The sequence below is a fragment of the Haliotis rubra genome, unplaced genomic scaffold (genome assembly GCF_003918875.1).
Source record: "Haliotis rubra isolate DU_JTF1 unplaced genomic scaffold, ASM391887v1 Scf308, whole genome shotgun sequence".
Classification (NCBI taxonomy): domain Eukaryota; kingdom Metazoa; phylum Mollusca; class Gastropoda; order Lepetellida; family Haliotidae; genus Haliotis; species Haliotis rubra.
The window spans coordinates 1057041-1071260 of NW_025766978.1; the positions used below are offsets into that span (position 1 = coordinate 1057041).

The window sequence follows — 14220 nt, forward strand, 5'->3', positions numbered from 1 at the left end:
GGAACACGCGATCCTTCGTGCCGAGACGTGCTTGTCTCCTTCCGAAAAACCTGTTGACTTTCTGCCATTTTATTTGCCTAATGTATCTAATGTGAGACACGTGCAAAAAGAAATAATAAATTAATCACAGGAAATGAAAATTGGATTGGAATCGTGTGCGCTCATTTTTTCCACGTTCATCGTTTGAATGTGAAAACAGATTTTTTTTCAGTGTCTGGACTTCTTTTTTTATGTGTGTCACGGTACACAATGTCTGTGTACTGGGTACAACTGTAGTTGAAACTACAACACGTTCCCTATTCTTGGAAGCAACAATATGTACACGCGTTTAAAAAAATCGCTGTATGAAAGTGTGCTGCAGATATTTTCATGTGTTTGCAAGTGTTGGTGGTATCTGTGGGGCAGGATGAACACCTGGTGGAATCTGTGGGGCAGGATGAACACCTGGTGGAATCTGTGGGGCAGGATCAACACCTGGTGGCATCTGTGGGGCAGGATCAACACCTGGTGGCATCTGTGGGGCAGGATCAACACCTGGTGGCATCTGTGGGGCAGGATCAACACCTGGTGGCATCTGTGGGGCAGGATCAACACCTGGTGGCATCTGTGGGGCAGGATCAACACCTGGTGGTGGCTTCTGGTGGGGGCAGGATCAACACCTGGTGGCATCTGTGGGGCAGGATCAACACCTGGTGGTATCTGTGGGGCAGGATGAACACCTGGTGGCATCTGTGGGGCAGGATCAACACCTGGTGGCATCTGTGGGGCAGGATCAACACCTGGTGGCATCTGTGGGGCAGGATCAACACCTGGTGGCATCTGTGGGGCAGGATCAACACCTGGTGGCATCTGTGGGGCAGGATCAACACCTGGTGGCATCTGTGGGGCAGGATCAACACCTGGTGGCATCTGTGGGGCAGGATCAACACCTGGTGGCATCTGTGGGGCAGGATCAACACCTGGTGGCATCTGTGGGGCAGGATGAACACCTGGTGGCATCTGTGGGGCAGGATCAACACCTGGTGGCATCTGTGGGGCAGGATCAACACCTGGTGGCATCTGTGGGGCAGGATCAACACCTGGTGGCATCTGTGGGGCAGGATCAACACCTGGTGGCATCTGTGCATCAACACCTGGTGGCATCTGGGGCAGGATCAACACCTGGTGGCATCTGTGGGGCAGGATCAACACCTGGTGGCATCTGTGGGGCAGGATCAACACCTGGTGGCATCTGTGGGGCAGGATCAACACCTGGTGGCATCTGTGGGGCAGGATCAACACCTGGTGGGGCAGGATCAACACCTGGTGGCATCTGTGGGGCAGGATCAACACCTGGTGGCATCATATTTTATGGACACATACTTATGACTCATTAGATGTCTCATGGATGTGGAAAGGGTTTTGTTGCTTTTATATCCATGGCAAGTTCTGATGTGTTCTGATCGGGTGGTCAGGCTCGCTGACTTGGTTGACACATGTCATCGGTTTCCAACTGCGCAGATCGATGTTCATGCTTTTGATCACTGGATTGTCTGGTCCAGACTCTATTATTTACAGACCGCCGCCATATAGCTGGAATATTGCTGAGTGCGGCGTAAATCTAAACTTACTCACTCACTGATGTGTTCTGTATGTCAATATAGTTCCCTGTTATGTTCTGTATGTCAATATAGTTTCCTGTTATGTTCTGTATGGCATTACAGTTTCCTGTTATGTTCTGTATGTCAATATAGTTTCCTGTTATGTTCTGTATGTCAATATAGTTTCCTGTTATGTTCTGTATGGCATTATAGTTTATGTTATGTTCTGTATGTCAATATAGTTTCCTGTTATGTTCTGTATGTCAATATAGTTCCCTGTTATGTTCTGTATGGCATTATAGTTTTCTATTATGTTTCATATCGCCACATAATGTCATGCAAGTGCTCTGCTTGGTACTGTAGTGTGCTCTTTATGGCAACAGAGTATCCCTGTGCGCCCTCCTTGACATTATAATGTCCTGTTGTCTTGTTCTGCAATATGGTGTTCTGTTTAGTTCTGCATAACAATAAAATAGCCTGATCTGTTTGATTGGCATTTTAGAAGTTGGTGAGTAATAAGAAAGTAAGATTCTTTATGGATAACAACTTCTTTATTATATATGATGCGACGTTTCGGTATGGATTCTTATACCGTTGTCAAGCAAGAGACAACTTCTTGTTTGACAAGGGCTTAAGAATCCGTGCTTTTATAAGATCGGAAAAATCAGTGCAAACAAATCCCCATTTTGTCAGTATCCCCAGAAACAGATGCCGTGTGGTGTAAATGGGAACTATTGTGGGTGTTCCTTTGTACATTAAACTGTTCCGTTTATTAATGTTATGAGCATTACTGTTGTGTTCCAGTGAAATGAGAGCATGAAACTGAAAGTGTAATTGTAAAAGTACATTGTCTGAAAGTTTCATAATGTTTTGTTAACGATACAGTTTTCATATCAGCATAGCCACGCCTGCTTGAACCTGAATCCACACAACTGACATTGCGCCGGTTGTAATCACTTATCACATGATAGCGACTGAATACAGACACTCATGTATTAACGATTTACTGTTCTAACATCACCCACCCGCTTTGACGATATATTTGAGACTGTTAATACGTTAAGCCTGAAGAGATTATTAACGCTCCACTCATTCACTTGCAATGTAAATAATGTTAGTTAACCGGCAGTAAATATTTGCCAGTCTTTAACAATACATGGATGCCTTGCCTACCCACCTATGTGTGGGTTTATTAGAACTGTTTAAAACATAGGGCTGGGGACACTTCAAAACTAGGATCACTTTAAATGCGGTATTCGATTTCTCCATCTTTTGTAGTTATTGCCAGTGTAAACAGGTTAATTTGGAGCAGCGGACGGGACATGCAAAAGCTATTTACTTCAAACTGATTAAATAACACACAACGGGAAATAATAGATTTTATGCTGGCTAAATATGATGATTATAAATTTCACTTGTAAACATTTGCATTGGTCGTTGTTCCAACAAAGGCTTTCATCTTACCTAAACAGCGATGAAATGAGATTTCCGTCAGAACGTTGATGGCAGTAACAGCGCAGAACGTCAGCGTGTGCGGTGACGTAGAAGAATGAAATAAGAACACTTGTCATTTGTTATTGTCGTAAGCCAACTACATGATCTGAAAATTTCATCGATTGAAAGATGTTTCAGTCAACACAAGACCACTGGAACATCTTCTAATATCTTGGTTGGTGGGAGATGCTTAGGTTCAATGTCAATTTACATATCATATCCTATTTGTTGAATCGCCATATGTGCGTGTGTGTGTGCCTATGTGTGTGTGTGTGTATGTGTGCGTGTGTGTCTGCGTGTATGTGCGTGCGCGCGCGTGTGTGTGTGTGTGTGTGTGCGGTGTCTGTGTGCGTGCAGTGTGTGTCTGTGTGCGTGCGATGTGTGTGTGTCTGTGTGCGTGCGGTGTCACTGTGCGTGCGGTGTGTGTCTGTGTGCGTGCGGTGTGTGTGTATTTATGTGTGCGGTGTGTGTCTGTGTGTAGCTATATTGATGTTTGTGCCTGTGTACGTGAGGGCGTGTATGTGTGCGAGAGTGTGCGTGCGTGCCCGTGTATGTGTGTGTGCGGATGTGTTGCTCTGTGTGTATCTGTGTGACTGTGAGTGTGTACGTGAGAGCGAATATGTGTGCGTGCGTGTATGTATGTGTGATATCAGACTTGTCTTATGACGAGATGACTGCAGATTGTGTATTACAGAATTTATATATTCAAAATGATAAAATCTAACTAATATATCATAAAAATATCAGCGCTGATAGTGATCACGCAGATGTCGACTCAAATTAAGTAAAAAGATATGAATAACATTAATGACTAATGTTTGCGTGGAAATATGAATTTGATCATGATACCGGAATTAATACCGTCACAATGAAAGGCTTAGGTACAAATGAGCTTTTTGTGCCTTAACATTAGTCTATGCAAAGTCAGTGAAATGGAAACAGTTTTCAAAACTGTTAATAACATATTGAAAATTGATATCACTATTATTAATATGCTTATTAGGAATGTACTTGTATTTGAACACTTTGAATCTTTAAAATATTTAATGTTATAGATATTTAATGTTACAACAGCATTTTTAACACGAAGCTTAATAGACATACCAAAATCGGTTTCCATGATTTCAAGTATTTTGGAGTAAACAACTCAACACCATGTACACATTGTTCCTAGTATAGACACATATGTGGATACAATGGAACCAAAGCGACAATATCGTTCCATTGTAAGTACATAACGGTACATGACAATTAGAATAGATTACAGCATTTGTATTAGACGCTTTACATTGGCAACAATAATCCAACCTAATGGAATGTATCGAAGTACACTTTACGGTAGGTTTTAAACAAAATAAAGGCACATGAAACGCCCGTCTTATACTTTAGGAGACTAACTGACCATTTTAGTATTCATCCCAAGCCTACTGACCAGGCAAATGCCCATGTGTCTTTCATCATGTGAACAATTCTACCGGTTATCTGGTGGACAGGGACAGTAGAATGTCCATGTTAATTTCCCTGTGTCAAACAGTTACAATTTTACATCAAGTTAACAACACCACTCACAGGATCTATGAATATATCTCTCAACACTTCAGTGAAGGCTGACGGGTAATTTCCCTTTCAGTGGGATGTATTTCAATATCGTCACGTGACCATATCCAATTTTGCTGAACAATACTTCAAGTGACCTTTAATTCGATTATTTAGGGGAATAATTTACTACCCTAATAACACAGCGTTGTCGCTGTACTGTCTGTCAATACCCCCGAGCTATTAGTACAACAAATCACACACTCCGATGCATATTTCACCAAATCTTTGGTTATCAATTTCTAAATGAATATGCTTAACGACTGAGTGGCGCTGTAATTGACCGATGTTGATTTCATCAGTGACATGCCCTATAAAGGGTTACGGACTGTTATAGGTGTCAAAATGGGAAATCGACACGTGTGGATTATACGAACGACATTGCCTTGCCGCAGTTGCGGATGATCGATTAGATAATTATGGATCTACTTTTAGATCAAGCTGAAAATATGATGTGAAAATGTCTGATTTTGTTTGAAACAATACCGAGAGATATATTGATTGAAGCATTAAGTGCTATTCCCCGGGTTTTTCGATTCGGAAATATTTTGATAACTATTTTTAAAGAAGTCGATATCACATACATGTGTATTATGACTTTACCTCTCTAAATGCATGTGTTCTTGTTTTCATAAACTCGAGATTCTGGGTTTAAATTAATGATACAATACTTGTTGATGGATCTTACTTAATGATACAATACTTGTAGATGGAGTTTACTTAATGATACAATACTTGTTGATGGATTTTTCGTAATGATACAATAGTCGAAGAAAAATCACATGTTCATTTATTGAATGCAAAGTTCCATGGCTTTCACACAATCCGGACGAGCTGTATCAAAAAACACCAAGAAAACCAACTGGCCTCTAAACGTGAAGCGTTCCTCATAGTTAAAGAGTATTCCTCAATTAGATCAATCAGAGATCGATGACGGTAATTACAGTAGAACAATCAAGATTCTGGACGATACCAAAACGCATGCATGTATTAATACCAGAGTAACTAGCGACCATACAGGAACATCACAGATCCTCACCATATACATACAGCCGGCGCGCTGTTCCATGAAGCGATCTTAGGGCGACCTTTAACGTGAATGCTAACTCCATTCTACTGTCAGTTCAGTTCTTTATTGTGTGGTACTTTAGTGTGGGCCAAAGCCCTTAAATGTAATATCTGATCCACCATAAAATAGTTGGCCTTCTTGACCATAAGCAGAAATTGAGGACGCTGTTCCACGCAGCGACCTTTGAGCTAACCTGCGAGTCGTAACTACCGCAGCCATTCAAATCTTAACGCAATTGTTTATTTCCTTACTTGCGTTAGCCAATGGATCTTGCTACAATGGTCCACGGTGCAGTGAGTGGTCCAACCAAGGACCATTATAGTTACATTTACAACAGAAGCAGATGCAGCTTCAAGAAAATACCAAACAAGCTGAATTTCTGTTTAGAGGAGATAATCATGTTGTATTTAATCTGAATCAGATGAGTAAAATATTTATTATGAATTTATCGTCGTGGTGCTAATTCTTCCTTCCTCAAGTCGGTTTTGTACGTACGTCTGTCGTAACTGTTATACTTATCATTGATTTACGACAGTCCTGCCAGGTCGATCAGTTTGAACACATGGGTAAAAAGTACCCTCCACAATGTGATTTTACCCTTATGCGTACGGTGGTCGTAACTCCGATAATCTACGATAGATTTACGATAGTCATAACTGGAAGACCAGTTTGAAAATATAGGCTAAGGTTCCGTCTACAATGGCATCTTAGCGTTATGCGTATTATTGTCGTAACTTCGATATTTTAGCATAGATTTATCGATAGTCGTAGAGTTATGATCAATGCGTGCCACTGGGACACTGTCTATTTCCGGAACGAGATCTAAATGGCACGACTGGTGGTTTGATAAAGAGGCGCAATAGTCGAAGCATAAAATGACCAAGTTTTTATCTTCTAAATATTGACTGCTAATCAAAAGTAGTTCCCCCTTTGTCGAGGCATTACTTTATTATCTATGGTTTTCATTGTGTTATTGTAATATAATTGCATTCTTTGTTAGCTTATTCATAATTGTGTCTAAACATGGTATTTTAGCACAGCTTGGAGCAGACTTTGAACTGATTTTCGTGGTAAGGTAGCAGAATCTCAAGCTGGTGTTACAGGTTACACTCAAGTATAGTGGAGGCCCTGCAAAAACAAACTACCTTTTTGAAAAGCCATTGCCATGAATTTAAGATTAATGTAAAAACAAATAAAAACAAAATTCGTTGTCTTTAAGAATGGCGGTAAATTGTCCAAATCAGACAAGTGTCTGCATATCGGAGATACTTAGATCTTGCTGAGGGGTATAAATATCACAGTGTCCATTTTGCCAATACGTTATCATGGTTTCACCATGGGACGAAAGGTCTTCAGGGGCATTTACAGGAATTTAAAGAAATTGGGCAATGTAAATTTCAAAACTTTTTTCAAAATATTTGATACAAAAATTAAACAAATTCTGTTATATGTGGCAGAGGTTTGTGGGTTTACTAGTTTGGAAAAGGTTCACTTGTAAGCGTGTAAAAATACGTTTTAGGAATTGAATTGAATACCCCAAATGTGATGATTTATGGTGAATGTGGACAGTAGAAGCACAGATAAAAGTATAAAAATATTAGGTAAAGCTCAAAACTTGGATATGCCTGTGTCAAGATTTCCTAAGAAATATAACATGCTGTGTTTGTTTGACACTAACGGAAAATCTAATTGGTTAGCGAATGTCAGAAATTTACTAAATCACACAATTAGTTTCCTAAATATGTCACAAATATTTTTTGCCCAAGGTAAGTTTATAATGCCATTTCACAAAGATGAAAGATATGTACATTCAGACCTTCTCTGTCATACAGACCCTGAAACAAACAAAATATCGAAGAAATCCCATGCAAGGCAGAATATGTGGCAAGTCTAGATTTCAACAGTGAAGAAAGTCTGTGAGCTCATTTTCATTATATTGCATGCTTATTTGTTATGAACAGTTTTTTCTGTAAAATATGTTCATTTCAGAGACTAGATGTCCAATTCAGACCTGGAATTCATCTTTAAAATCGTCGCCAAAATTCACTTTTTACAGTACTTTTAAATCTGTTCAAAATGCAGAGAAATATCGCCACGATACTTATCTAAGAAATTTCTTCGTTTCATTATCATAATTTAGATGTTCTTCACGTGATCATATGATCAAGAAGGGTAGATATTAGAATATTCAAGAGAAAACAGATCGTGTAAATTTTTTCCACTTTTTGTTGATATGTCCTTACGACACTGATTTTAAGGACAAAATATCTACCGCAATATTACCAAACATAAACTAATATGTGTAAATCTAATTTGTTACTGAACGCTATTAATGCAAGGAATAGTCGCAAACTTCGATGTATATCCACCATGCTTTTGTATATAGATACAACTGTCTGCAAACATTGTGACTGTATGCCTTTGTTTCTATTTGACTTTGTACTACAGGCCTGTAGCCTCCTCGGCACTGGAATAAAGAAGGTTACACTACTACAGTTAATATTGTCTTACAGCATTCGTTGATTCAAAGGTATGTTTCAGAGAAGGGGGGTAATAAGGGAGGTACAAAATAAATACTAAAGTAAGAACCATGACCTTACCAAATTAAAACGTTCTTGTGTTGATCTGAGAAGTTTTAGCTTCAGTACGATGCAGCGGTACTTTCAGTATTTAAACTGTATTGAATTTGGGTGCCATATAGGAGAAAGACAAGGATGCATATTACTTCCTTTCTTCTTTCTTTCCATATTAATGAATTTGTCACGGAAATAGAAGGTAGATATCATTATGTTATACAATTACATCACATTATACAATTGTTTTCATATTGTAATGATTTTTGATACACTGGGTTACAACATCAAATCATTAGAACGGTTTTGTGAAGTCATGTCCAACTATCAGTATGTGAAAAACTAATGTATCGTTTTCCAAAACGGAGTATATTAACAAAAAAGGAGAAAGAAGTCATTTTATAAAGTCCAGGTATTACATTTTGTGACTAAATACAAAGAACAGGCGGTGCAGCATTTCATGTTGTTGTTTTAATTTGTGTGTGTGGAGGGTGGGGGGTGGGAGGAGTTGTGATTTATATTTCCAGCATGATGCGGAAATGATGTTGCACGGTGCCGAAGTGTGACAGATTTAGACTTACGAAGTATTGAGAGAGTACAAGATTAGGATGGACATGCGATTTGTGAGTTTAAGCTATCACACCAACTGGGCATGGCGAAAATGGTAGATTGGCATATTTTGATATGCACGGTGTAACTTACAAAGTATTAAGTAAAAGAATTACATTTGCCTTACAGACATCGAAGCTATCGATGAAAATGTCAAGAATTATGTCACTGTATGATAATCCCCAAAACGTAATCTGGATGTATAAGAATTCTATGAACTTACTTTTGTCTAAGTCTGACGGTAGAAGATCCAGCATGTGATTAACAAAGACAATCAAAGACTATACAAGACTAAAGATGAGCACATACAGAATTGGTACCACCCAAAAATAAACATTATGACTGAGTAATGTTTAAAAATTCATTATGAAACTGACGAATAATTTTTGCCATCTCTTTTGCACAAAAATATGTTTTTCTAATAAAGGCTTATGGCATTTTCATAAAATTGATCAGATAAGACGCACACAAATATTGAAAGGACATACAGTTTGAACAATCTGAATTAAGAAGAAACTAGAAGATGAGTGCAATATTTTCTTTCTATATCCAGTATATAATCAGTGGCCGCCACAAAACCCTTGAAATAAAGTTCAGGCCGTATGTTGATTTCCTGTTATACTAACTCGGACACAACCGCTATTTTCCATATACATCCTTCAAAGAAGGAACAATTGGAGATGCATCGACTGTATAGAAGAAATCTGAAATTGGCATAATACAGACATGTAAAAACGAGATTGTATTCCGAGACATGATTCACTGACGGTTACAATTGCCAATTTGATGCGGGTTACAAGCCTGGATCGCTCCTGTGTCAAACTAAACAAATCGCGCCTTCATTTCCCATCCACGAAGACACCGCTTTTATCAGTCCGAAATGTCAAGCAAAACATTATCAACATAAAAATCAGCAGTCATCGATCACATTGCTACATGCATCAATAAAAAATTGCAGATGCATTATTCGAAGCGTTTCCCATTCTCGACCCGCACGGAGGGATGAATACCGTTATTTCCCCTTTTGTTTCGACGTCAAGACGCCGTTACGTTCGCATCTCTTTTGAACAATCACGATTGACTCTGTGAAGTAAAGCCCCCTGTCGTGAATCAATTGCGACATTTAGAGAATCCAACTTGTTATCTATGTTGTAGCTTTGAAAACCATATCCTCGACTCAAACGATTGCACTTGATAACACACGAATGAACTAAAAAAATAGAAATAAATTAAAGGATGTTTATATATTCAGTTAATCTGATGTTGCATAATTGCTTTTTCTTGCTGCATCTTATGGAAAATATTGATAATTACATAACAGCTATTGTTTGTGTTTATTTAGTTAAATGGGTGTGAGAGTTATTGAGATTGGTTAATGAGGTGTATGAAGTACCATTGATAACGTGTTACCCCCTGAAGGGGGATGGCAGCCATCAATGGACCGTCTCTCAGGGGACCTGCCAAACACGTCGCCAACAACCGCAGCGATATGCTCCCTTTTACAGCTACTACATTGCCAGTGCAGATGAAATTCGGTATAACCGATTTAGTTCTCGTTTTCTTTCATTCAAATACTATCGGGACCCAGTTCTACATAGCGATCTAAGCTGTAAGACTCACGTAGTCTCCAGACTTTTGCGTACCTCGGTCTCCCTTCCATTAAACTGTCTAACGGGATTGCGTCGGGTTAATGCTTTACGACGTTCTAAGTCGTGTGTGGAACGGGACACAAGCAACAAATTGTGTTTTTTATCTGTTCCCAGCAGTACACTTCACTCAGATCTTTTTGTAACGAACTACATGATTGTAAAATCAACTCAATACATCCGAAGTGGTTTGTCCACGCACGAAAACAAACAACGGGGGTATCAGACTGTTTGGCTGTTACCGACTGTACGTATTATGGTAAATATCTCATTCGACTAGTAACAGAGAACCTCCTATACACAAGCCCCGGGCCCGTCCTCTGGTGCCGTCCTCTTTCCTTTACACCACACTCTCCTATACACAAGTCCCCGTCCTCTGGTGCCGTCCTCTTTCCTTTACGCCACACCCTCCTATACATCACCCCTCCTATGTTCCCGTCCTCCTTCCTCACACTCTCCTATGCCCCGTCCTCTGGTGTCGTCCTCTTTCCTTACACCACACCCTCCTATACACAAGCCCCCATCCTCTGGTGTCGTCCTCTTTCCTTACACCACACCCTCCTATACACAAGTCCCCGTCCTCTGTTCCCGTCCTCCTTCCTTACATCACACTCTCCTATACACAAGCCCCCGTCCTCTGGTGCCGTCCTCTTTCCTTACACCACACCCTCCTATACACAAGTCCCCGTCCTGTGTTCCCGTCCTCCTTTCTTACATCATACTCTCCTACACACAAGCCCCCGTCCTCTGGTGTCGTCCTCTTTCCTTACACCGCATCCTCCTATACACAAGACCCCGTCCTCTGGTGCCGTCCTCTTTCCTTACACCACACCCTCCTATACACAAGCCCCCATCCTCTGTTCCCGTCCTCTTTCCTTACACCACACCCTCCTATACACAAGCCCCCATCCTCTGTTCCCGTCCTCTTTCCTTACACCACACCCTCCTATACACAAGCCCCCGTCCTCTGTTCCCGTCCTCTTTCCTTACACCACACCCTCCTATACACAAGCCCCCGTCCTCTGGTGTCGTCCTCTTTCCTTACACCACACCCTCCTATACACAAGCCCCCGCCCTCTGGTGTCGTCCTCATTCCTTACACCGCATCCTCCTATACACAAGACCCCGTCCTCTGGTGCCGTCCTCTTTCCTTACACCACACCCTCCTATACACAAGTTCCCGTCCTGTGTTCCCGTCCTCCTTTCTTACATCACACTCTCCTACACACAGCCCCGTCCTCTGGTGTCGTCCTCTTTCCTTACACCGCACTCTCCTATACACAAGCCCCCGTCTTCTGGTGCCGTCCTCTTTCCTTACACCACACCCTCCTATACACAAGCCCCCATCCTCTTTTCCCGTCCTCTTTCCTTACATCACACCCTCCTATACACAAGCCCCCGTCCTCTCTTCCCGTCCTCTTTCCTTACACCAAACCCTCCTATACACAAGCCCCCATCCTCTGGTGTCGTCCTCTTTCCTTACATCACACCCTCCTATACACAAGTCCCTGTCCTCTGTTCCCGTCCTCTTTCCTTACACCACGCCCTCCTATACACAAGTCCCCGTCCTCTGATGTCGTCCTCTTTCCTTACACCACACCCTCCTATACACAAGCCCCCGTCCTCTGTTCCCATCCCTTGATTCAAGACGACCGTTCCCCGTTCCCCCCAAGCCTCAGCTCAGTCAACAGTCTTCTTGCCCATGAGAAATCGGAATATACATGAATGTTGTCATTTTATTATGATGCAGATTTTTTATGATCTCCCTGACTTACATACATCTGTTCGTTGGGAAAATATTTAGTCAATGCAAATTCAATCTCGCAATGCCACGTTTTTGTAAATTATTTTATCTCGGAAACGAAACTCAGTTAGGTACGTTCTCTGTCCGGTCATGCTGAGATACGGTGATGGGCAACCCTTACAAACATGACGGGACAAACAGACCTCACAGATGTTTTTCCATCTTTGAAAAGTAAAACTTCGGCCGACGTCCACAAACAGTATAAACGCACACCTGGGAGTACACAATGCATGTATTTACAAACAATGTGTTGTTAATGGACTGATCTCAGCAGGGATGTTTCATTGGCAAACATTATCATAAACTACGTGATATGTTTGTGGTGGTTTAAAGAACACATTCAAGGCCATACTTTCTTTGAAAATAAGTGTCCCAGAAAGGTGAATTAGTGTGGTGTTATGCTGATGGTAACGGCAGGGGACACCGGAAATTGGCATCATCTGTGTTCTTGTGGGGAATAAAACCCGGTCCTGCAGCGTGAAGAGCGTGCACCTTGGCCACTTCGCTACCCTACCTCCCCAGTCGTATGGACACATGTCACCTTGGTCGAAGACCTCAACAATGGCGTCTTCAGCCACATGCTGTTTGACCTGCAGTTGTGACCTTGAGACTTTGGGTCCGGAAATTGAAACAACAGGCGCCAACACCAGTGGAGAAGTAACAACAAATGAATCATCTGCTGGCCGGGTGTTGAGATAACGTCCAACAAAGGCCTCTGTTCTCTTGAGGTGTTGACAAGCATTTTCTTATCATATATCTAATAAATAAATATTTGTCACCGAGTACAATGAAGTAATGATTTAATAATTTGTTCAGTTCTGTGTGATGGTAGAATATTTTGGCGGGTTTAATTAATATAACTACGGTCGGGTCGAGGATATCTGTTTCGTTTTTTAGGGCGATGGAGCAAAACCACAATAAGGGAGATAATCAAGTAACGTATCTATTGTGATAACCCCTACAAAAACCAGGAGCGCTGGTTGTGATGTTTCAAACTGATAGGTGTTCAAAATTCCGTAAAGGGATGGCAGAAGAAGGCTGGAGAAGGATTCCATTTTTTCAGTTTGATCTGCATGGACGCGGTTTTACGCTTAATGCACAATCATGCAATCATGCATAGGTTGAATAATACTTTGGCACGATCTGTTCGTTGTATCAAATAGTGCATGAACAGGAGAAAAAAGGTCTTCATTTATAATGCAGTGCATGTTCTAAATTAAGTTACTTACATATTTAAGGAATATATTATATCACGTTGAATATTTATGAACAATAAATATTGAAAACACTTTTGCTGAGACATATGCCATATGTTGAATGTCATTTCAGTTTTGAAATAACAGGTTCCGGCTGTGTCACTGCTTGTAAACGATCAATTTGGCACCATGTTGCCATGAACTGACCATGTTAAAAATAGATCATCTCATGGGGTGCCATATACCAGTTACCAAACGTGGAAATTCTTCCTGATAATGCCATAAACATTACCAACCATATATCATAAGCAGCATATTTATAATTACCAAAGTTGATTGACGTTGTTAGTTAGTTAGTTAGTTAGTTAGTTAGTTAGTTAGTTAGGCCAAACAAATATCTTTACAGATGTTGCACGCGAGAGCTGTTTGATTCATAAAATTACTTTCTGAAGTAAATTATATCTATGCTTTCCCCATAATATCAATTCTGATTTTTCACAAGATGTATTTATTCCATCTTTTTTAGAAAACACGCACAAAATAGTAAGGACTTTCGAATACTTTTTAAAGATTTCTTTAACTCTAACGAGTGTGTGGTGCCAGGCAACTTTATAGTTTGAGAAGTTTGCTGGATGAAGATGCGGTTGTTATCC

The 14220-nt window shown here is 40.7% G+C and overlaps 2 protein-coding genes across 2 annotated transcripts; one reads left to right on the forward strand and one right to left on the reverse strand.

The window, feature by feature from the left end:
* Positions 1-282: 282 nt before the first annotated feature.
* Positions 283-1119, reverse strand: LOC124282969 (basic proline-rich protein-like). The gene has a single exon (XM_046719023.1). The coding sequence runs from the start codon at positions 1117-1119 to the stop codon at positions 283-285; it is 837 nt and encodes a 278-aa protein (XP_046574979.1).
* Positions 1120-11027: 9908 nt separating this feature from the next.
* On the forward strand, positions 11028-12209 carry LOC124282970 (extensin-like). Its single transcript, XM_046719024.1, has one exon. The coding sequence runs from the start codon at positions 11028-11030 to the stop codon at positions 12207-12209; it is 1182 nt and encodes a 393-aa protein (XP_046574980.1).
* Positions 12210-14220: the final 2011 nt, after the last annotated feature.